General features: G+C 48.2%; 1 protein-coding gene across 1 annotated transcript in view; it reads right to left on the bottom strand.

The window, feature by feature from the left end:
• Positions 1-270: 270 nt before the first annotated feature.
• CENPT (centromere protein T) overlaps positions 271-25,180 on the bottom strand; it is a 365,158-nt gene continuing 340,248 nt past the window's right edge. Inside the window, exon 13 of the mRNA XM_082271075.1 lies at positions 271-408. Within this exon, the coding sequence (XP_082127201.1) occupies positions 285-408 (124 nt within the window). The 3' untranslated portion in view covers positions 271-284. The remainder of the gene's footprint in view (positions 409-25,180) is intronic.

The raw sequence follows: 25,180 nt of genomic DNA, 5'->3' as shown, positions 1-25,180 counted from the left end.
AAGTTCCAATGGAGAAACCTAGATACAGTCCACCTCCACATACCTGCATTGGAGGTTTCACTGGTTTCCCCTCTCTGTGAGGGGGTTGTGTTTGATACTTATCATCAACAAGTAGAATGAGGAAGGTCCCAAATGTGGAGGGCAGTATTACTTTAATGATTAATAATCACAATCATGACAAAATACCCTTTATTAGATACTTTCTGAATGAAAATGAACAATCGATAAAATGTTACTTAAAACCATTTAATATTTACAACATAAGTTATTTAAACAGGCTAAAGCTACATCTTTGGGAACACCTTGTTTCCACTCATGGCACATGAAATAAGAAGTTTTCTGCATTCCAGTGGTAAATGTCTTTCAATAAGTACATTGAAGGAAGTAGTATCAGTCACCAAGCGCTGCCTATAATTAGGAGAAAAACATCTTGATTAAATCACCACTCGTACACAATTGACAGAACAATTATTTCACTATGTACACTAAAACAGTTGGGTTTCATTGCTAATTTTCAGTTTGAGATCGGGTAATTCAAACAAATAAAATGTTCTACTTGATGTATACATGCAAGTCTTTTTTAAAATGGAAATTGAACAGGAATTACAATTGACAGCACAAACAAGCCAAGATTAATATAGTTAGGTTGAAAAAAAGACACAAGCCCATCTAGTTCAAACAATAAAAGAAAAAAAAAATCCCATTTACACATTCCTATACCCACAGTTTATCCAGAGGAAGGCAAAAAACAGCATGGAGAGCAAAGCATGATCAAATTTGCTCCAGCAGGGGAAAGAAAATCCTTCTTGATCCCCCGAGAGGCGATTGAATATTCCTTGGATCAGCTTTACCTATAAATGTTAGTATCCAGTTATAATATGTACATTTAAAAAAGAATCCAGTCCTTTTTGAAAGCAACTACTACTGAACTAACCAGGACCAGCTCTTGAGGGAGTTTATTCCACATTTTCACAGCTCTTACTGCGCAGAAACCTTGCTGTATTTGGAGATTAAATCTCTTTTCCTCCAGATGTAAAGAGTACTCCCTTGTCCTCTGCAATGAACTTACACAGCAGTTACACCCCCTTCCTGCCCAGACCAATTTTCAGCTTTCGGCTGAATGATAATTACTCAGTCATACAACTCTGTACCCAATCAAAATTTTTATCTTTTTTCACACAAATAGAGCTTTCTTTTGGTGGTATTTAATCACCACTGGGTTTTTTATTTTTTGCGATATAAGTGAAAAAAGAGCGAAAATTTGGAAAAAAACAACACATTTTGTTTTAGTTTCTATTATAAAATTTTGCAAATAAGTAATTTTTTTCATAAATTTGGGCCAAAATTTATACTTCTACATATCTTTGGTACAAATAACCCAAATTAGTTATTATTTAGTCTGTGTGAAAGTTAGAGTCTACAAGCTATGGTGCCAATCATTGAAAATTGATCACACCTAATGTACCGACGGCCTATCTCATTTCTTGAGGCTCTGAAATGTCAGGACAGTACAAATACCCCCCAAATGACCCCTTTTTGGGTAGACATTCCAGGGTATTTAGTAAGAGGCATGGTGAGTTTTTTGAAGTTGTAATTTTTTCCCAAAATGTTTGGGAAAATTAAGAAATAATTTTTTTTTTTTTTTACACAAAATTGTCATAATAACAAGTTATTTCTCACACACAGTATATGCATACATGCAATTACACCCCAAAATACATTCTGCTACTCCTCCTGAGTATGGCAATACCACATGTGTGAGACTTTTACACAGCCTGGCCACATACAGAGGCCCAACATTCAAGGAGCACCGTCAGGTGTTCTAGGAGCATAAATTACACATATAATTTCCTAATGACCTATCACACTTTTGAAGGCCCTGGAGCACCAGGACAATGGAATTACCCACAAAATGACCCCATTTTGTAAAGCAAACATCCCCAACATATATTCTATGAGGCATAATGAGTCTTTTGAACATGTCATTTTTTTCCACAGGTTTTTGGAAAATGTGGCAAGAAAATGAAAACGCATATTTTTTTTTTTACACAAAGTTGTCAATTTATAAGATATTTCTAACACATAGCATGTACATAGCAAAAATTACACCCCAAAATACATTCCGCTACTCCTCCTGAGTATAGCGATACCACATATGTGAGACTTTGTCACAGCATAGCCACATACAGAGGACCAACATGCAAGGAGCACCGTCAGGTGTTCTAGGAGCATAAATTACACATATAATTGCATTACAACCTATCACACTTTTGAAGGCCCTGGAACACCAGGACAATGGCAACCCCCATAAAATTACCCTATTTTGGAAAGCAAACACCCCAACACATAATCTAGGAGGCATGGGCTGCAGATAGGTACTCAGGTACACTGATCGGCTTCAGAAAGGTACTCTGATGAGCTTCAGAGAGGTACTCTGATGGGCTAGAGACAGGTACTCGGGTAATCTGATGGGGTGCAGATTGGTACTCGGGCACTCTGGGCTGGAGACAGGTACTCGGGCACTCTGATGACAGGTACTCCGATGATAGGTACTCAAAGTACCCGAGTACCTGTCATCAAGAGTACCCGAGTACCTGTCACCAGCCCATCATGTACTCTGATGACAGGTACTCGGGTACTCTGATGGGCTGGTGACAGGTACCCGGGTACTCTGATGGGCTGGTGACAGGTACTTGGGTACTCCGATGACAGGTACTCGGGTACTCCGATGACAGGTACTCGGGTACTCCGATGACAGGTACTCGGGTACTCCGATGACAGGTACTCGGGTACTCCGATGACAGGTACTCGGGTACTCCGATGACAGGTACTCGGGTACTCCGATGACAGGTACTCGGGTACTCCGATGACAGGTACTCGGGTACTCTGATGACAGGTACTCGGGTACTCTGATGACAGGTACTCGGGTACTCTGATGACAGGTACTCGGGTGCTCTGATGACAGGTACTCGGGTGATTTGAGTACCTGTCATCGGAGTACCCGAGTACCTGTCACCGGTCCATCAGAGTAACCGAGTACCTGTCAGAGTGCCCGAGTACCTGTCATCAGAGTACCCGAGTACCTGTCATCAGAGTACCCGAGTACCTGTCATCAGAGTACCCGAGTACCTGTCACCGGTCCATCAGAGTAACCGAGTACCTGTCATCAGAGTGCCCGAGTACCTGTCATCAGAGTGCCCGAGTACCTGTCATCGGAGTACCCGAGTACCTGTCACCGGTCCATCAGAGTAACCGAGTACCTGTCATCAGAGTGCCCGAGTACCTGTCATCAGAGTGCCCGAGTACCTGTCATCGGAGTACCCGAGTACCTGTCACCGGTCCATCAGAGTAACCGAGTACCTGTCATCAGAGTGCCCGAGTACCTGTCATCAGAGTGCCCGAGTACCTGTCACCGGTCCATCAGAGTAACCGAGTACCTGTCATCAGAGTGCCCGAGTACCTGTCATCAGGGTACCCGAGTACCTGTCATCAGAGTACCCAAGTACCTGTCACCGGTCCATCAGAGTAACCGAGTACCTGTCATCAGAGTGCCCGAGTACCTGTCATCAGAGTGCCCGAGTACCTGTCATCAGAGTGCCCGAGTACCTGTCATCGGAGTACCCGAGTACCTGTCACCGGTCCATCAGAGTAACCAAGTACCTGTCATCAGAGTGCCCGAGTACCTGTCACCGGAGTACCTGTCATCAGAGTACCCGAGTACCTGTCATCAGAGTACCCGAGTACCTGTCATCAGAGTACCCGAGTACCTGTCATCAGAGTACCCGAGTACCTGTCATCAGAGTACCCGAGTACCTGTCACCAGCCCATCAGAGTACCCGAGTACCTGTCATCAGAGTACCTGATGGGCTAGTGACAGGTACTCGGGTACTCCGGTGACAGGTGCTCGGGTACAGGTGCTCGGGTACTCCGGTGACAGGTGCTCGGGTACTCCGGTGACAGGTGCTCAAAGTACTCAAGTACCTGTCATCAGAGTACCCGAGTACCTGTTACCAGCCCATCAGAGTACCCGAGTACCTGTCATCAGAGTACCCAAGTACCTGTCCCTAGCCCATCAGAGTTCCCGAGTACCTGTCATCAGAGTACCTGATGGGCTGGTGACAGGTACCAGGGTACTCCAATGACAGGTACCCGGGTACTCCGATGACAGGTACTCGGGTACTCCGATGACAGGTACTCGGGTACATTGAGTAACTGTCATCGGAGTACCCGAGTACCTGTCACCGGTCCATCAGAGTAACCGAGTACCTGTCATCAGAGTGCCCGAGTACCTGTCACCGGTCCATCAGAGTAACCAAGTACCTGTCATCAGAGTGCCCGAGTACCTGTCACCGGTCCATCAGAGTAACCAAGTACCTGTCATCAGAGTGCCTGAGTACCTGTCATCAGAGTACCCGAGTACCTGTCATCAGAGTACCCGAGTACCTGTCATCAGAGTCCCCGAGTACCTGTCATCAGAGTACCCGAGTACCTGTCATCAGAGTACCCGAGTACCTGTCATCAGAGTACCCGAGTACCTGTCATCAGAGTACCCGAGTACCTGTCATCAGAGTACCCGAGTACCTGTCATCAGAGTACCCGAGTACCTGTCACCAGCCCATGAGAGTACCCGAGTACCTGTCATCAGAGTACCTGATGGGCTAGTGACAGGTACTCGGGTACTCCGGTGACAGGTGCTCGGGTACTCCGATGACAGGTACTCGGGTACATTGAGTACCTGTCATCGGAGTACCCGAGTACCTGTCACCGGTCCATCAGAGTAACCGAGTACCTGTCATCAGAGTGCCTGAGTACCTGTCATCAGAGTGCCCGAGCACCTGTCATCAGAGTGCCCGAGCACCTGTCATCAGAGTGCCCGAGCACCTGTCATCAGAGTGCCCGAGCACCTGTCATCAGAGTGCCCGAGCACCTGTCATCAGAGTGCCCGAGCACCTGTCATCAGAGTGCCCGAGCACCTGTCATCAGAGTAACCGAGCACCTGTCATCAGAGTGCCCGAGCACCTGTCATCAGAGTGCCCGAGTACCTGTCATCAGAGTGCCCGAGTACCTGTCATCAGAGTGCCCGAGTACCTGTCATCAGAGTGCCCGAGTACCTGTCATCAGAGTGCCCGAGTACCTGTCATCAGAGTGCCCGAGTACCTGTCATCAGAGTGCCCGAGTACCTGTCACCGGTCCATCAGAGTAACCGAGTACCTGTCATCAGAGTGCCCGAGTACCTGTCATCAGAGTACCCGAGTACCTGTTACCAGCCCATCAGAGTACCCGAGTACCTGTCATCAGAGTACCTGATTGGCTGGTGACAGGTACCAGGGTACTCCAATGACAGGTACCCGGGTACTCCGATGACAGGTACTCGGGTACTCTGATGACAGGTACTCGGGTACTTTGAGTACCTGTCATCGGAGTACCCGAGTACCTGTCACCGGTCCATCAGAGTAACCGAGTACCTGTCATCAGAGTGCCCGAGTACCTGTCATCAGAGTACCCGAGTACCTGTCATCAGAGTACCCGAGTACCTGTCATCAGAGTACCCAAGTACCTGTCAACAGCCCATCAGAGTACCCGAGTACCTGTCATCAGAGTACCTGATGGGCTAGTGACAGGTACTCGGGTACTCCGGTGACAGGTGCTCGGGTACTCCGGTGACAGGTGCTCGGGTACTCCGGTGACAGGTGCTCGGGTACTCCGGTGACAGGTACTCAAAGTACTCAAGTACCTGTCATCAGAGTACCCGAGTACCTGTCATCAGAGTACCCGAGTACCTGTTACCAGCCCATCAGAGTACCCGAGTACCTGTCATCAGAGTACCCAAGTACCTGTCTTTAGAGTACCTGTCCCCAGCCCATCAGAGTTCCCGAGTACCTGTCATCAGAGTACCTGATGGGCTGGTGACAGGTACCAGGGTACTCCAATGACAGGTACCCGGGTACTCCGATGACAGGTACTCGGGTACTCCGATGACAGGTACTCGGGTACATTGAGTACCTGTCATCGGAGTACCCGAGTACCTGTCACCGGTCCATCAGAGTAACCGAGTACCTGTCATCAGAGTACCTGATGGGCTAGTGACAGGTGCTCGGGTACTCCGGTGACAGGTGCTCGGGTACTCCGGTGACAGGTGCTCGGGTACTCCGGTGACAGGTACTCAAAGTACTCAAGTACCTGTCATCAGAGTACCCAAGTACCTGTTACCAGCCCATCAGAGTACCTGAGTACCTGTCCCCAGCACATCAGAGTTCCCGAGTACTTGTCATCAGAGTACCTGATGGGCTGGTGACAGGTACCTGGGTACTCTGATGACAGGTACCCGGGTACTCCGATGACAGGTACTCAAAGTACCCGAGTACCTGTCATCAGAGTACCCGAGTACCCGTCATCAGAGTACCCGAATACCTGTCACCAGCCCATCAGAGTACCCGAGTACCTGTCATCAGAGTACCTGATGGGCTGGTGACAGGTACTTTGAATGTAAGAGATTAGATCCTGTGAGCAACCTTAAGGTTCTAGATGAATAGGCTATCTGCTGCAGACACTCCACTTCTCATAACAGTGTAGATAACTTCAAATAAATAAATAGGAAGTGATAGGAAAGTCTTACAAATTAAGGATATTTAATGGGGACCCCCAGAGCTAGTGTCCCCATGGGAAGATTTCCCCTCCATTACTTTTCTGGGGACAATCCAAAAATTGGGATTTTCTTTTACTTTCAACTTCAATGATAATGGTAAACAGGAAAAATAGAGAGGGTTAATCTCCTTAACGGGGTCACAGACAGCAAGTTTTTCCTTTAGTTATACTTTAAGCTTACGATCTATAAAAACACCCAGATCCTTCTCCACCATTGATCCTCCCTAGAATGTATGATGCATGCATATTCTTAGCCCCAAAGTGCATAACTTTACATTTATCAACATTAAACCTTAATTGCAACATATTTGTCCAATTAAACAGTGCATTGAGGTTGGCTTGTAAGTTGTAGACAGCCTGTAAGGACGTTATTCCACTGCATAGCTTGGTGTCACCTGTGAACACTGAAATGGTACTTTTAATTCCAGACCCTGTATCATTTATGAATATATTAAAAATAAAGGGTCCCAACACTGAACCTTGGGGAACACCACTAAGAACCTTAGACCATTCAGAGTATGAATCATTAACCGCTACTCTCTAAATACTGTCTTTTAGCCCGTTTCCTTTCCATTTACAAAAGGAATTTTCCAGACCTGTAGACTTAACCCTAACACATTAGCCATGGGTGGGGAACTGTGCCAAACACTTTTGCACAATTCAAGTATACCATGTCAACAGCCACCCCTCTGTCTGAAGTTTGATTTCCCTCCTCATAAAAAAAAAATCTGATTTGTCTGACAACTTCTCTCTTTCACTAATCCATGCTGTCTGTTGCTTAAAATAATTTTTCCAGAAATAACTCATCTATGTGGTCTTTTAATAAACTCTCCAGTATCTTCCCAATTACAGTATAGAAGGTAAACCAACAGGTCTATAGATGCTTGGTAAAGACTTTGATCCTTTTTTAAGTCTAGACACCACGCTGGTCTTAAGCCAATCTAATGGTACTATTCCAGTCATTAAAAAATCCCTAAAAATTAGAAACAATGGCTTTTAAATGAAAGAGCTTAATTCTTTTAGGATGCGTGGGTCCATGCCATCTGGTCGAGGTGCTTTATCCACATTTATTCTGTCTAAATATTTCTGGACCATATCACTTTTGAGCCATTGTGGATCATTTGGGGCTGTGTCAATACCATCCTCAATATGGACATGAGCTACCCCATGCTCCTTTGTAAACACAGAGCTAAAAAGAAGGTATTCAATAAACTTGCCTTCCCTATGTCCCCAGTCACCCACTCTAGATTATTTTGTAAAGTGTCTACATGCCCTGACCTGACCTTTTTACTATTAATATAGTTGAAGAATTTTTGAGGTTTGTCCTATCTTTTGTTGTTCATTTTGAATTTTTTAGTTCTCGATTTCCTTTTTACATATTCTGTAATATTCTTTGTAACATTTGAACAATGATTATGACAGTGTTCCATAATTTCCTGAAAAAAAGCTGTAGCCAAGAGACAGACTCACAGAGAGCGTACCACATCAAGACAGTGGAGAGAAATGTCCTTGAAATGTTCTGGAACAGGGTTTGGAGAGGGAAACACAATTTCCTGGTTAAAGTGAAAGGAAAAAAATACTTTGGGAGAAAATGAAGCCCCAAGACAGCCTTATCCTGTAAGGTGCCCTTCTCAGGGTTGCAAAAAGGCAGGGCCACTAACTCAGAGACCCTCCACCCAAAGGTGGTGCCAACAAGAAACGTGACTTTGTGAGTGAGGTCTGACAAAGAAATATCCCTATTAGGTTAAAAAAGGTGCCTTCTGAAGAGCAGAGAACCAGATTTAGGTCCCAAGGAGAAACATTAGAGCGTACCCAGAAAAGACATTTGCAACACCCTGAACAAAACTAAGGATAGGCCAGGAACATTTGAAACAGAATAGCCAAGGCAGAGATTTGTCCTTTAATCGTATTCAAAGCCAGATACTCATTCAGACCAGACTGGAGAAAGGACAGAATACATTCCACCGAGTATTTTCTATGATTAAAGTTCCTCGACTTGAACTAGCCAAAGTTAGACTTTGTGAGAAGTAAACTTTCTTCAATAGGGTAAGGATGATTGAGTCCGAAAGACCCCTGTCATGAACACAGATTTAACATCAATGGTGGCTCTAAAGAAGAGGAAATCCTCGAAACGTGTCAGTTCACTGGGTCTACAGTTTCTGTTGTATATGATGATACAATTGGATGGAACATGCTGAGATCTGTGATGCTCTTTTAACAATTGCAACTTTGTGAGTATAATACTTACCATGTTTTTTTTTATTTTTTTTTATAAATGTTATTCATTTTTCACTCCAAAATATACAAAACAAATCAAGCAACTCAAAATACTTTACAGTTTACAATAATATAATCCCCCTATCCCCTCATGCCCAGTGTCCTATCAACGCACCCTCCCCTTTTCTTATACCTCTTATTCCCAATATTGTGCCAATTCTCCTACCTTTCCTTTAACTCAGTCTTCCCCCCTAATCCACCCATGCTTCTATATATTTGTTAGTCTTTTTAAAGTCTGCCCATTTTCTCCTTTTATTTGAGAAGCACTCAGCCTGTTCTGCATCTCTACTGCCTAAATACTCAATATTGTATATATATTCAGTTCTGTTGAACCAGTCTCTAAGAGTGGGGCTCTCCATTTCTAACCATTTTTGTATTGCCCCTTTTGCTGCGTTTATCAGGTTTGGAACGAGTGTATTTTTATACTGCCTATATGGTTTATCCGTTTTATGAAATAAGCACGACCATGGGACGTCCAAAAATGTACACTCCTGTAATTGCCCTGGTATATTGTAGTACCTTTTGCCAATAAACACAATCCCATCAGATATGATACATCATACCCCGCGCATTGCAGCCCCTCCAACATAATTCCGATTTCTCTGGATGGTGTTTATGTGCTTTTACCGGTGTTCTATACCATCTCGATATGCTTTTATAATTAATTTCAATGGTGTTCGCATCTATCGCATAACAGTGTACAGCTCTCAGTATAGTGCTCACTTTAAATGTGATCCTATCTCTTTTTTCAATGTTTCTCTGAATGGAGGTCTCCCCAGGCCCACCATCTCGGTTAACATCTTGTATATCTGAGAGATACCATGTTTTATCACTATTAGTGGATTACATCATTTTTTCACTAGATACAGATCCTTCACAGTTGTGGCAGGGATCTCACAAAGAGTTTTAACTGCAGATATCTCCATTCATTTAAAGAGGAAGTAAACCCTCCTCGGGAAGTTGTACCTATAGGTAAGCCTATGATAAGGCTTACCTATAGGTACTGTAAATATCTCCTAAACATGTACCGTTTAGGAGATATTTACCTTTAATGCAGCCAGTGACGTCACTGGCGCATGCGCTCTGAAGGAACGGCTGATCGTGCCGTTCCTTCAGAGCCCCGTGCCGTGACCGTCGGCTCCCGCGCGCGTGCGCGGGAGTGACGTCACCGCGGCTCCGGCCAATCAGATGGCCGGATGCCGCGATCCCGGAAGACGGGCGACTGAACATGTCGCTCGTCATACAGGTGAGTGAGCGGCACGGCGGGGGCTCGTTCTAAGGTAAGTATTTCATAATGAGCTAGTATGCGATGCATACTAGCTCATTATGTGTTTCTCTTGCAGGATGTAAAAAAAAAAAAAAAATTTTAAACGGGTTTACAACCTCTTTAACTAAGTTTCCTCCCCAATTCTTAAGTTTATGATATGGCCTAATCTTCCCACCTTGCAATATATCTTTTAACTGCCTGTTTTTTATCCAATTCCCAAATTGTGTCTCATCTCCCGGTGCAAAATATTTTGTGCCATCTAATGATATTTATGAGAATTATATTCCTATTTAGCCTGCCTATAAGTCAAATCTCATATTTTAAATACCACTCTCGTCAATTTGTGTGTATTTGCTTAGTGTGGTTTCAATATTTACCCATCTTTTATCTGTATTCATCTTTGTACACTCTAACATACGTGAAATTATGACTGCGGTATAAAATCTTATTATCTGGTACCGGCAATCCACCCTGTAATTTATCCCTACTGAAAGTCGAATACTGTATTCTAGGCTTCTTCACCTGCCAGATGCATTTTAGTAACATTGTTTTAATTATTCTAAAGTACACCGATAGAATAGCAATTGGTAACATTTGAGGCAGTATAATCATTTTGATTGTATTTATTCTCCACAACCAAGGAGAGTGGGTGACAAGTAGTGATGAGCCGAATGAAACCCTGTTTAGTTCGCACCACAACACCGCGAAGAGAGGAAAAGTTTGTTCGAACAAACGAACGCCAATGAAGTCTATGGGACTCAAATGTCAAGAATCAAACTCTCATTTTGAAGGCTCAATTGCAAGTTATTGCCCAAATAAAGTGTCCGAGGGTCCGGGTATTGACCTGGGGAACATGTAGCAATGTAAAAATAAAAAAGCCTGGGACTCCATAATTAAATTACCAAAAATGGAGTGCTGTCACTTCAAGAAGCGCCGATCGATGTTCCCACCACCGATCGCAGCAGTCTGCAGAGTCCCCCCTTGAAATACACTAACAGCAGAGTGTGCAGGGATATACCCGCAAAGACCCCAGTACTGTACCACTGCCAGAGAAACCCTTCTGATCATCCTCAGCACATGGAGAAAAGAGAGGAAATGACCTCAGCCAGTAGCAGGAAGCAGAAGCACAGGAAGTGATCATGCCTGGATGTAAAAGGTCATGCTGCTTAGTAAAGACTACAAAAAAATGGTTACCAATACATTACAATAGGAAGCTCAGGGAAAATGGCTGCGCCATACAAGTCAATGTGAAAAAGCTGTACATTGCCCACAATTAAGATGGGGGCACCCACAGCGAGCCATGCGGCCAGGGACCAACACAATGAAGGCCTACAGGATCCACAAGACCCAGCAATCCACAAGGTATGATGCTACCCCCTCAGGGCGCCAGGCTCCACCAGTCACATAGCCCCCCACGGGGATGGGAGAGAGAGACAGGCACAAAGACCTGGTACCGGGCAGGCCAGAGGGATCTTTTAGGAGGTACAGGTCCTATTATCCACGGGAGAGGGCCCACATCCCCCCAAGGCCACCAGGGGCAAAGGGGGTCACATTTACTCACCATACCATGGACCGGGTGGGCTCCGCTTCGGACAGACCTCCTCACACCTTCACACCTGAAGTGGGGGTGCTGCCAGCCAAGGGGTACGCTGCGACTCAGGGCATTCCAGGTCGTCGCATCCTGGGGAGGTTTCTGCTCGCAGGCTTGTCCCCATCTGGAAAGGGGCACCGTCGTGGCGAGGTATAGTGCGAGACTATGACCTGCTCATAGGCCAGGCTGGGGAGACCATAAGGATCTAGAATATCCAGTGCGAGGCCCCAGTCAGCATTGCTTGTAGATCACCAGGAGAATTCCCCTGACATTAGCTAGCAAGTGAGTAAAGAGAAATAAAAAACTTTTCTGAAAAGAATAAAAAAAGCAGCAGGAAAACTAGGTCCTATGACTGACAGGGACGAAGCACCACTTTGTCCCTGTGAGCCACCAGGTAAGGCGACCGACAGGACAACGCAGCCAACTCCGAAACCCTGCGTGCAGAAGTAACAGCCACCAAGAAAGACACTTTCTGTGACAAGGTTAAGTGAAGGAATTTCACAAATATTCTCAAATGGTGGTCTCTGAAGGATCGACCATACTAGGTTGAGGTCCCACGGGGGGCCGCACCGGGGGAGCCAAATGGCGAACTCCCTGCAGGAATGTGCGAACCAAGGAATTCATTGCCAACGGTCTTTGGAAGAAGACTGCCAAAGCCGATATCTGGCCCTTAATGGTGCCCAAAGCCAAACGTTGATCAACACATAGTTACATAGTAGGCAAGGTTGAATAAAGACAATAGTCCATCCAGTTCAACCTGTGTAGGTGTGTGTGGCCGTAATCATCTCTCATACCCCTGAATGTTCTGATCCTTGAGATGTACGTCTAAGAGTCTTTTGAAAGCCTCCATACTTCCCGCAGAAACCACCTCTTGTGGTAGAGAACTCCACAATCTTGTAGCCCTAACAGTGAAGAACCCCCTACGTTGCCTGAGGCTAAAATGCTTCTCCTCTAATCGCATTGTATGCCCTTGAGTCCTCATGCAATCATTTCGACTGAATAGCTTTTTTTCTATGCTGAGATCACCATTGAGATATTTATAAATGAAAACCCTTTTTTGTAAAAACTCCTAAAGACGTGATACCAAAAAGGAGCGGGGGGAATCCCCCGAGACTAACACCAAGTAATATATGCTTTCCAAACTCAATGGTAAATTTTTCGAGAGGTATATTTTCTAGCTTTTAACAGGGTAGGAATCACCGATTACAACAAACCCCTATCCTTCAGTATCTGGCTTTCAAGGCCATTAAAGCCAGTGAGCATAAAGCAGGATGGAAGATCGGACCTTGAGACAGAAGATCTTCCCTAAGGGGAAGCCGCCAGGGGGCATCGGCTTCCAATCTTACCAGGACCGACTAGGCCAGTCTGGTGCCACCAGACTCACTGGAATCCCTTCTGCCTCGATTCTGCGCAGAAGTCTCAGCAGAAGTTGTATTGGAGGGAATGCATAAATCAGACAATACCGGCCCCAAGTGGATCTGCCAGAGGATCCCGAGACCTTGCAATGAATCTCGGAACCTTCCAGTTGAGACGAGAGGCCAACAGGTCCACATCTGGTGTCCCCCACTGAAGACACAGTTGCTGGAAAACTTCTGGGTGAAGGGACCATTCGCCCGGACACAACCTGGCGACTCAGGTAGTCCACCTGCCTATTTTCCATCCCTGGAGTGTGAACTGTCTATAGTAGCGGAACAAGATGTTCCACCCACTGTAGAATACCGACCACTTCTGGTGCCCCCTTGGTGATTAATATATGCCACAGCCATGGCATTGTCCGATTGAATCCTCACCGGACACCCTGGCAGACGACCCTGATGGCTCAAAGTTCTGGTTACGCCTATGCACAGTCCCGGAGGGTACACCATCTCTCTTCCTGCATAGGATGTCAGTTTTGTATCAAAGCAGTGTCAGAAAGTAACACCAACCCAACTCAAAATAGAGGAGCGGGTACTGCGCCCGTCAATGAACTTAAGAGAAAAGGATTTTACGGTAAGTCAAAAATCCAGTTTTCTCTATCGTTCATTGACGGACGCAGTTCTCTCGGATTCATATCAGTAGGGACGTCCCAAAGCAGTGCCCTATAATGAGGGGTGGGAACGGCAGAAAAGAAAAAGTCCCCAAGGCCAAAAACAGCCAACCAGGCAACATAGGACTCATCGGAACAAAAGATGAGGCCCATCTGAAAACAAACAGTAAACACCCTCAAGGAAGGCCAAAAGCCCTCTAAACAGCAGCCAGCAAAAAACCTTGCGGCCGAAAAGAGGCATCTGCAGACGCCAGCACATCCACCTCATAAAACGTAGCAAAGGTGTGAACAAACGACTAGGTAGTCGTCTTACAACCTGAAGAACAGATGCCTGTACGGCAAAAAGCCCAGGAAGCACTAGGCGCCCAAGTAGAAAGCGCCAAAACAGGGAAAGGTAGGACCTGACCCATAAATAAAGAAGCCTGAACCACCGACTGTCCGATTCACCTGGAAATAGTCGCAGCAGACACAGACAGCCCTGTCCTTGGGTCATACATGAGCACAGAGAGCGAACCTGACTACGGGAAGACTCAGTAGTCGCCAAGTACCTCTCGAGTGCCCGAACTCCATCCAGAGTATGCAGCGCACATTCCATAGGAAGAGGGGGCTCACAAGATGGCAATACAATGGGCCCCGTGCAAGTGAACACTAGAAACCACCTTCGGAGGGAAGGACGGATCCGGGCGAAGTACCACCTGGCCCCATGAACCAACAGATAGGGAGAATGACAGGACAATGTCGCCAGTGCTGACACCCCGTGTGCAGAGTGACAGCAACCAAGGCCCCCTTCTACAATAAGGTAAGCAGGGGATACCCACGATACTCGCAAAGGAGGGTCTTGAAGAACCGACTGCACCAACCAAGGTCCCCAGTTGGCTACGGAGGTCGCACCGGAAGAACCAAGTGTCGCACCCCCTGGAAATAGTTACGCACATGGGAACGGGCGGCCAACGGCTTGTGGAATAAAAATTATCAAAGCCGAAACCAAACCTGACCCTTGACAGTACTCGAGGCCTACTTTCCCCCGTTGAGGGAAGCCAAGATCCGGCCACTGAGCAAGAGCGAGGGGGAGCCCAAGAAGACTCACACCACGCAATACGCGACTTTCTCATATGATGAAAAAAATCATAGAAGACGCTTCCCACGCTTTACGCAGGGTGGGAATCACCGAAGCAGACAACCCCCCGTCCTTTGACACCTGGCTTACAACAGGCAAGCCGTTGAACGTAAAGCTGGACAGGAGATCGGCCCAGGGAGAGAAGAAACCCAAGGAGTGTCAGCGGCAAGCCTGACCAGGTCAGCGTACAAAGCTCGGCGAGGCAAGTCCGGAGCCACGAGAATGACCGAAATCTCTGCCGCCTCGATCCTGCAAAGGATTCTTGGCAGCAACAGGAGAGGAGGAAAAGCAGACAGCAGCTGACACTGACCTCGGCCCATCCGCGAGCACTCTCGCACGACCATGCCGGCGTCAGCCTTGCATAGGTGACCACGCCAAACATCTCAGCATTGAACATGTTGAACCTAGCGAATGTTCTTCCCATGTCTTGCTCATGACAGAACCCATGAGGCCACCATTGCACCCGCCACAGGGTCCCGGGAGCGGGCCAAGACATCTGCACTATCCTGTAGATGCGATGCCAACAGGCCCGCGTCCGGAGTGCCCCCAAACGAAGGCACAACTGCTGGAATGACTCCGGATGAAGGGACCATTGCCCTGCATCCAGGGCCTGTCGACTGAGGCAAACCGCCTACCAATTGTGTTGTTTCCCCCCTGGAAAGGGAACAGCGGATAGAGCCGGAACCAGGCGCTATGCCCAACGAAGAAACATCACTTCCAAGGCAGCAAGGACACTTATGGTGCCCCCATGGTGAATGACACAAGCCACAGTCGCGGCGTAGTCAATTGAAAGTGCACCGGACAACTGCAGGTGCCCGATCCAGTGAAATAGACAAAGCTGGAACACTCTCAGCCCCAGGACAATAAGTGGTAACCTGGATCCTCCAGGGACCATACTCCCGAAGCAGAAAACCTGCCGAGGACTGCTCCCTACCCGGACAAGCTTGCATCCCTGGTGACAATTGTCCAGTAGACGGGGAGGAAGGATTCCAGAGCAAGACTCCCCGGGGCAACCGGCCCAGCCAGATCCGCAAGTCCAGAGAGTTTGGATTCAAGTCGCCATCGAGAAGGAGTGCCTCCTGGGGGATCCCCAGAGGGATTGAGTGAAAGGGACCGTGTTGAAAAACAACACCATCAGTCCCAGAACCCGCATGCAGGTCCAAAGAGAAGACCATGTGTAGAACAGCAACGGTGGACCGCAGTCTAAAGTGCCAAGAGTTTTGGCCCCCGGAGGGAGAAACACCCTGACAGAGGACAAGTCCAAAACCAAGAGATCCTTCCCCACTGCAAAAAACGGAGAACCCGTAGCTGTCCAGAACATAACGGGACGTGAAGGTAGGCAGCTCGATGTCTATGGAGGCCAGGAAGCCCCCTTATGTAGAGAAGTCACCACCGTGCAAACAAATACCAACTTGAATTTGTGATCTGCACGGAACCAACAAAAGACCAGTAGGTCCAGCTTGTTGAACCAGAGCCTGAACTGCCCCACAGAGCGCCTGTAAGCGATCCGGAGACAGCCGCACATTGGAAGGGAAAAACCTTTCTGGAAATAACCGGATCGAAACTCGATCTTGCAACTGGACCGCATGACCTCCTGAACCCAGTCAGCCTGGGATCCGGCCAGCCACAGGTCTTCGACGCCCTAGATGGGAGAGGCCTTGTCCACAGGTCTGGAAAAAAACAAAACCATGTACGCCAGACCAGGGTCGTCTGGAACCCACGCGGAAGTCTGGAAGGACTTCGCCACATCGACTGTCCCCGAGGGACGAATAAACTATTTGCGAGCCGCAAAGGGAGGAACCCCGATTGCGACGAAGGCCCTCACCCCTGACAGCCTGTGTCATCCAGGGCAGCGCCAAAACAGGCGATCCCCCTGAAAAGGGAGATCCATTAAGACCTTCTTAGAAGTTTGATCCGCAGACCAACACTCCGGTCAAGTAGACTCCGGTCAACCACCGCCAAAAACTACAAGGTGTTATACAAGGGAGCCTCGACCAGAGCGGCATCGCAAACAAAATGCAGCCCCTGCGCCAGCTGGTCCAACAGCTCCCCCAGAGCAAGAGGGACATGCCCCACACCAAATTGCGGTGTTGGGACTCTGCCCATCAGGCAGAGTCTGCGTGGCAAGGGCAAACATGAACACTGTTCCCAGTGCAGCTATGCCAGGGAGCACAGAGCGCAGGCCACAGCCTGTGCCACCCTATTCCCCAAGTCCTTAAAGGATGGGGATTCCTCCACCGGAACAATGGTAGTCCCATTCAGCTAGAGACCGAACGTCCTCCAGAGGCGGAAACAGTCCTCTGTACCAGAGACTCCCCAAAAAGGGCAACGGCTAACGGCCGCTTAGACACCCCAGGGGAAGGTCTCAGACGGTTCAAATCCTACATGAGCAGCCAACAAAATGAGCAGCTCCGGGTGGCATGTGAGTGCCAGATGCCACCTGTGACCCCCAAATCGCAGGGTGCCACGCACCGAAAACAGCCAGTGTGTCCACCAGCTCCTGTCGCGGCATCTGAGGAGACAGGGCGCTAGGTAACAGATCCGGCAGGGAGGCCTATGTCAGGCCCACTCCTGCGGCGCCTAAGCCAGACTCAGACTCCGAGACATCAGAAGAGGCAGGGGTAGGTGGAGAAACGTTTTAGCGCACCTACCACCACCCCCCGGGCCCAAATGCGTCCCGAACTGCCGAAAGGCATAGACGGACAGTGGAGATCTGGAAGGCCCTGCGGCCTCCGTGAGGGGGTCAGGTGGGAAAAAAAAACCTGCAGGGTCCATACTGAACTTGAGTAATTAAAAAAAAAAAAATGAAAAAATTACTTTTTTTTTTCTAAAACGGCCCCACAGCGCTACAGCCCCCCCCCCCGGAGGTCAGACATGCGCTAATGGACCCCCACAGAGAGGGAGAGACCACCCTCAAGACTCACTGTCCTTTAGGCACTCCCACCGGCCTTAACTGCAAAAAATCTCCAGCAAAATGGCCGAAAACGGGTGTACCAAGATAGCCGCCTCCATAGAAGCAGACAGAGGCTACAACAAAATGGTGGCCCCGCCCGAAAATCGCAGTATTCGGGACCCACAAACGCCCATCCGCACCATCCACTTCAGAAGAACCCCAGCAAGGCCCTCCCCGTACAATCATTGAGCACCGGGGACAGCGCACACTCGCCCAGCCCCCCATGCAGCCTGCACACTAGGCCCCAGGCTCAGGTAGGCCCAAACAGTCCCCCACGTGGGGGGGGGGGGGGCAGGGGGGGTAGATAGGAGGGGGGTCACAATAGAAAAGAGGGAAACCCAGGAGTGCGAGGGTCCGACCGTCCCAGGGAGAGGACCCGCGTCCACTGCAAAATCCGCCAGGGAGGGGGGGGGGAGCATTTACTCACCATACCAGGAACACAGGCGGGCCCCATGTCTTGACAGGACCCCACACCACCGGAGTAGGGGGGCTGTCTGCCAAATAGGAACGCTGCGACCTCAGCCTAGACCAGGGGTGGGGATCCTTTTTTCTGCCAAGGGCCATTTGGATTTTTGTAATATCATTCGGGGGTCGAACAAAATGTATGCATAAATGTAATCGGCATTGCTTTGCGGCAAAAAACGCTGTAAAAAATTGAGTGACTTTGAGGTCACAAAAGTGTGAAAGGGGCCTTCAGTAATCAAGGTATAGTGTGCCCCTTTTCAATGAAGACTGGCCACAGCGTGCCCCCTTTCAATGCAGAGTGACCACAGCGTGCCCACTTTCAATGCAGAGTGACCACAGCGTGCCCCCTTTCAATGCCGACTGACCACAGGGTGCCCCCTTTCAATGCAGACTGACCACAGTGTGCCCCCTTTCAATGCAGACTGACCACTAGGGATGATCGAACGGTTCGGGTCGACCATCGGTTCGCCCCGAGCATTGGGTGTTCGAAATTCGGCCGAATTCCGAACTTTTTACGGTAAAAGTTCGGAATTCGGGTCACCCGAACCGCCCAAAATGCAATGGGACAGGAAGTGGGCTTTAAAAGCCAGTGATTGGCCCAGAAACGTCAGTAAAAGCCAATGAGGGGGCAGTAGTCTGCTAGGAATGTGATTGGAGTGACTACGGGGACCAGAGGCCAATCAGGAGTAAATACGCCCCCCAGTACATAACATAGCCCCGCCTAACCTCTAGCACTGTAATACAGAGGCTTTGGAAGAGACTGGAAGCATTTGTGTTTCTCCTGCTGTGTTAAACAACGTTTGCTGCATAGCCGATTGCTTGTAAAGCTCCAGATCAGCAGAAGAGCAGTCAGCTTACAGAAAGATTGTCAGTGTAGTTAGAAATACAGCGATTGTGCTGTTTGAGTTAGAAAAAAAAAATTTTAAAGGGACAGTGTTAGTTAGAAATGATCTTCTGCTGTATGGAGCTGTTCTTTTAGTGTGAGGAAAGGCATATGCAGTGTAGTTAGGGTACTATATACCACCATAGTTAGATTCAATAATCTAGTTTTTGTAGGGATAGTTTTAAGTGTCAGGGTTCCGTCTAGTGAGCACGTTGCGCTGCTGATATATCTACAGCAGGTATACGTGCTTGCTAGTCAACTATTGTGCAAAATACATTTCAGCGATGCACACATCTGCTGTATTTAGCGACAACTTTGGGTCGCATAGTGTGCGTCTTGCAGGTGATTTTCACATCACACAGTTGATAAAGCCTCAGTGACAAGTTAACGCCTGTTCTTGTTGTAAGCGTTAAGTCCACTGAAAAAGGCTTTGCTACTCTGCGTCACACACATCTGCTTTATTTAGCGACAACTTTGGGTCGCATAGCAGTGTGCGTCTTGCAGGTGATTTTCAAATCGCAGTTGATAAAGCCTCAGTGACAACTATGTCAGGTAGACCAAGGAAAGGCATACGTGGCCCTGCTGCGGATATTACCAAACCCTCATCATCGTCATCATCAACTACAGTGACCCAGGCAGAGAAAAGTGGTCAGTCTTCTGCAGTTGGCAGAGCAAATAAAGATGAGTCCATGTCCACCTCAAGTCCTCCCTTAGACCCAACTTCAGACATGGCAGAGGAGTCAGCTGAGCTGTTTGACCACAGTGTCGGCCATCTACTCCTGCCTGATGCTCAGTCCTTTATGGAGTCTGATGTTGGGTCTGAGGTTCAGGAGGAGGCAGAGCAAGCAAGAGGGGAGAGCAGACGGCCCACTCCATCTAAGGCCGCACCTGTTGTCTCCCGGGCCACTATACAAACCTCTTCTTGCTGGGCCTTTTTTGAGACATCTCATGCAGATCGAACAGTTGCGATCTGCAAGATTTGTCATAAGGGAATAAAACATGGCAAAAAGGTCAACCACTTGGGTAAAAGCTGCCTAACCAGGCATTTGACAACCCACCACTTGGCCCGTTGGCAGGAGCATTTGAAGAACCCGCAAAAGGGCCAAAGATCGGTCAGTTGGCCTCCTAGTCCTCCTCGCACTCCTCTTCGTGCTCCACCTGCACATTAGTCTGTCCCTGCTATAGTCAATCATCACCTGTTGGCAGCCTCCACTGACAGGGATGATGATATAGCACGCAGTGTCGCATCTACCTCCAGCGCACCACCAGCTGTAACATCTAGACGGCAAATTTCGATTCCACACATGCTGGAACGAAAAAAAAAAAAAGTATACTCCCCGCCACCCACATGCCCAGCGTCTAAACAGTAGTTTGGCAAAACTACTGGCTCTGCAACTCTTACCATTTAACCTGGTAGAGTCTGCTACCTTCCGCGACTTTGCAAAATGTAAGAGGGAATCATACTGGATATTTACTCTAGGGTCCCTATCACCAGGGGGTATTAATGAGGATCTTGAGATCCATGGGGTCATGTAGGGCCAAGGAGTACATATAATTTGAATAGCCCCTAGGACGAAAGGCCCATGGGTTCTTTATATGTCAGGCAGGATACAGGGTCCGTTGGCTGAGTAGTGCCACGAATACCCTTTATTCGGTCCGTTCATTTCTCTGCTTTCTGATATATTTTTATAAAAAATATTTTTATGAGAATTTAATATTTTTAATATCATTAATATTTATAATTTTATCTGGCGTTTCTAGAACAATATGTATTGATGTTGCCTGGAATTCCAGAATTACACCTCAAATTATAGTCCCAACTAGTTGCAATTAGCCGTGCAGTCACGGGTCTGAATTAAACCTGTGACTGTCAGTGAACGAGGTTATCGGTTCACCCAGTCTGGAGGACAGGTTTTCCCCTGGAAGGACAGATTGGTCTACCCCCCGGGTCAACCCCCAAAAGTAGATGTATATGTATATTCATGCATTCTCCTTGGTTATAACATTTTATTTATATACATTGATTTTAATTGTAATTTTAATTGTTTTCCTATTTTGTGACTATGCTGAGTCTGTGTTGTGCAGTTTTGGATGTGCGGTGTGGCATATGTGCATGTGTACATGTGTATATATCTGTCCTTATTATTATTATTATTATTTTTATATGGGTGCACATGTCTTTGTGGATATTTGATCAGGTGGCGATGCACTGGGGGGCAGCATTGTGATTGAGGTGTTTATGTAGGATTTATGCACCAGGTGGAGCCCCGAGATGAAGCTAGGTGGAGACATGATGCTATGCTGAAGGGGCGTGGTTGTTTCTGGTCGGACCCAATGGAGGGCTAGGCTGAGTTGCCTTGGGGATAGATCGTTCCCCTTTACACAAACATCTCTCGTGAGAGGAAGTGACGTCAGCGGAAGTGACGTCGGATGGAACGCATGACGCGACAACCCGGAAGTTGTCTAGCGGCGTGCGTTCCACGGGGCCGGTGATCGGTATACAGTGACCGATCGGCTCCCTATTTCCTCCGTGTCTCCCCCGCTTTTATTACAGATCCCACCCCCCTCCCCTCTTTAACATCAGCTAGTGGAAGAGCTTACTATGCTCTTATGAGTAAGACAACTACCATACAGGGACAGGGATATGGCTTGGACCACACTGGAGACCTCAGCATATAGAAGACCAGGGGAGACTATATACCAGGTAACATTCCAGCTGCCCTCCATTGTTAGTCTGAAAAGAATCTACTATGCCCCAGTGTGGATTGATGAAGCAGTCTTATTAGCCTCTAACATTGCAGTGTATTGATTTTTATTGGTCCTATATTGGATGCTATATGTATGTATATACATTTTTTATGTATATGGTTCTAATCATATGCCTTCATATTTTTGTATTATACTCTAACTGCACGATCGATATATGCTATTGTATATTACCCCAATGGGGAGACTATCACCAAAGATGTCATGAGGGAGAATGTAATGGTGTTCAGACCACTCCCCGGGGGAGGGGATACTCCCACCTGGGGGTGGGGACTGGACCATTGCCTTATTATTTAAACCAAGGAGATAGCCATGACACAGTAGCTCTGAGGAAGAGGCTGAGCCTCGAAACGCGTCAGCCATCATCTCATCGGTCATGGACATTTACATGGACTGACCCGGACATTTGAGCAGTTAAGCTCGACATGCTTTACTATAATCTACGTCTGTGAGTAGCCATTTTTAATGTTACACAATAAAGCCTGTTATTGAGGATAATGCGCTAGGTCGGTGCGCCCTCTTTTTGTTCTCTTTGCTTTCAGTATCGGTGGACTACCCCAGTCCGTTTTGGGCAGCAAGACCATAGCCATTTGAGAAGCCAGGATTGAGTCCCGTGAGGAGTGTGGTAGAGGGGCTGGGATACCAAGCGCAGGAGAAAGGTGGTCGCACCATATGGTCTTTTGGAGACTTTGCAAAATGTGCAGTTCCACAGTGGCAGGTGCCAAGTCGGCATTACTTTGCCCGTAAGGCCCTGCCATCCCTATACCAACATGTGGAAGGCAATGTAGTGTTGTCCCTGGCCAAGTCAGTCAGCCGTAAGATACACCTGACGGCTGACACTTGGTCAAGCAAACATGGGCAGGGACGGTACATTTCTGTCACTGCTCATTGGGTGACACTGCTTGCCAGCGGAAGGGATTGTGGCCAGGGCTCGGTGCTGCAGCCAGTATTGCCCCCACGTCTGCAAACAGCTGGTGGTGTCGCTGATCCGGGTAGATCGATCACTTCTACCCCCTCCTGCTCCTCCTCCTCATCCTCCTCCATGCCCTCCTCTGCAGAATGGTCCTTTGAATATGATGAGGAACCACGTAAGCGTTCAAAGGGCTATTCTATGTCTCAGGCCAAAAGGTGTCACGCAGTACTGCAGCTTGTGTGTCTAGGGGACAGGCAGCACACTGCCCCTGAGATTCTTGGGGCTCTGCAGGCACAGGCCCAGAGGTGGTTGACACCACGCCAGCTGCAGCCAGGCAGGGAAAGTTGACCCATGTGCCACGCCTGGCGCATGCCCTGAATCTCGTGGTACAGCGGTTTTTGAACTCGTACCCGGGAATGCAGGATGTGCTAAGGTTGGCAAGAAGAGTGTGCAGTCACTTCAGGCAGTCGTACAGTGCCACTGCATGTTTGGCCTTAGTGCAGCGCGAGTTTCATCTGCCGGTACACGTCTGTGACATGCCCACCCGCTGGAACTCCACCTTGACTATGCTGCAGCGCCTGTACACGCAGCAGAGGGCCCTCAATGAATATCTCTGCGAGTACGGCACCAGCATTGGCTCAGCGTACCTGGGCCTTTTTTCGCCACGGCAGTGGCTTTTGATTAAGGATGCATGCGCTGTCCTCTCGCCATTTGAGGAGGCCACAAGGATGGTCAGCCGGGACAGCGCATGCATCAGTGACACCCTACCAGTACTGTTTTTGTTGGAGCACACTCTGCGTGGCATTATGGACAGGGCACTGGAGGCAGAGCAGCAGGAGGAAGAGGAGGACTTCCTTGCCTCTCAAGGCCCCCTTTATCCTGACCCCATTATGCCTAGCTCCCAGAGGCCCGAGCAGGATCCAGGGGTGGAAGAGGAGGAGGATGATGATTCTTCAGGAATTTTTGCAGGCTTTGAGGAGGAGGAGGAAGACATGCGGCAATCTGCAAGGCATAGTTTGACTCCCTCTGGACACTTTGGAGTAGTACGTGGCTGGGAGGAGGAGGAGCACGTCCAAGAACATGTCGTTTTGAGTGACCCCGAGGAGGCAGCTTCTCAGGCCTTTGCAAATTTGCGACGCATGGCAAACATCATGCTTTAGAGCCTGCGAAAGGACCCCAGAATCAAGGCCATTAAAGAGAATGACCACTATTGTTTGGCCACCCTACTTGACCACCGGTACAAGTCAAAAGTCTCAGGGCTTTTCCCATCCACCCAGAGAGTCAACTCCCTCTCCCTCCCACACAGGATCAAATCCCTTGAGGACAGTCTCAAGAGGATTCTGGTGAACATGTTCCCCGACTCCCGTAGGGTGCAGGGGCGGGGACAACCTACCATGGACTCTATGCGGGTCACGAGAGGAGTGTTGGAGAAGGCGTGCTGTTGACGAATGCCTTTCGGCCTTTTTTTAGTCCTCACCGCCCAGGCCTCTCAGCTGCCACATCGCATCGACAGCGTCTGCATCACATGGTGGACGATTACATCAGGGCACAAAGTGACACAGAGGGCTATAATGTGACGAATCCGATCCACTGGCATACTGGGTCTTAAGATTAGACCACTGGCAAGAACTGGCCCAGTATGCCATGGAGTTGTTGGCCTGCCCTGCTTCCAGTATCCTATCGGAACGGGCATTCAGCGCATGAGGATTCGTCACAGACCATCGAACAAGACTCTTCACCGACTCAGTCGACTGTTTGACATTCATTAAAATGAATCAGTTGTGGATATCAAGCTTTGATGCACCTGATGCAGACCTTGTAGACTAGTCTATCGTTGCGATGTGGCAGCTGAGCCTCAGTTTAAGCCTGGACCAGGGTGCCACCCTCCAACCCTCCTCTCGTTCTGTTTAGGTTCACAGAACCTCATTTTAGTTTCCACTAGAAAAGATTAATTTTTTTTTTTGGCCTTCTGCAACACCAGCTGTTTGGGCTTACGGTGGGGAGGCTCCGCCGGCACTAAAAATACCATGTTTGCGCACCTGTTCCACAGGTGCACACCTTCATAATTTTTACGCCTTCTTCAAAGCCAGCTCTTTGGGCTTACAGTGGGGAGGCTCCGCCAACACCCAAAACACAATGTTTGCTCACCTGATCCACAGGTACACGTCTTCTTAATTTTTTCGCCTACTTCAACACCAGCTCTTTGGGCTTACAGTGGTATGGCTCCGCCAACACCCAAACAACAATTTTTGCGCACCTGTTTCACAGATGCATATC

Source organism: Pelophylax lessonae, assembly GCF_965119305.1.
Source record: "Pelophylax lessonae genome assembly, chromosome: 10".
NCBI classification, from domain to species: domain Eukaryota; kingdom Metazoa; phylum Chordata; class Amphibia; order Anura; family Ranidae; genus Pelophylax; species Pelophylax lessonae.
Note: the sequence above shows the minus strand (reverse complement) of the source record. Positions and strands in the feature narration are given on the sequence as shown.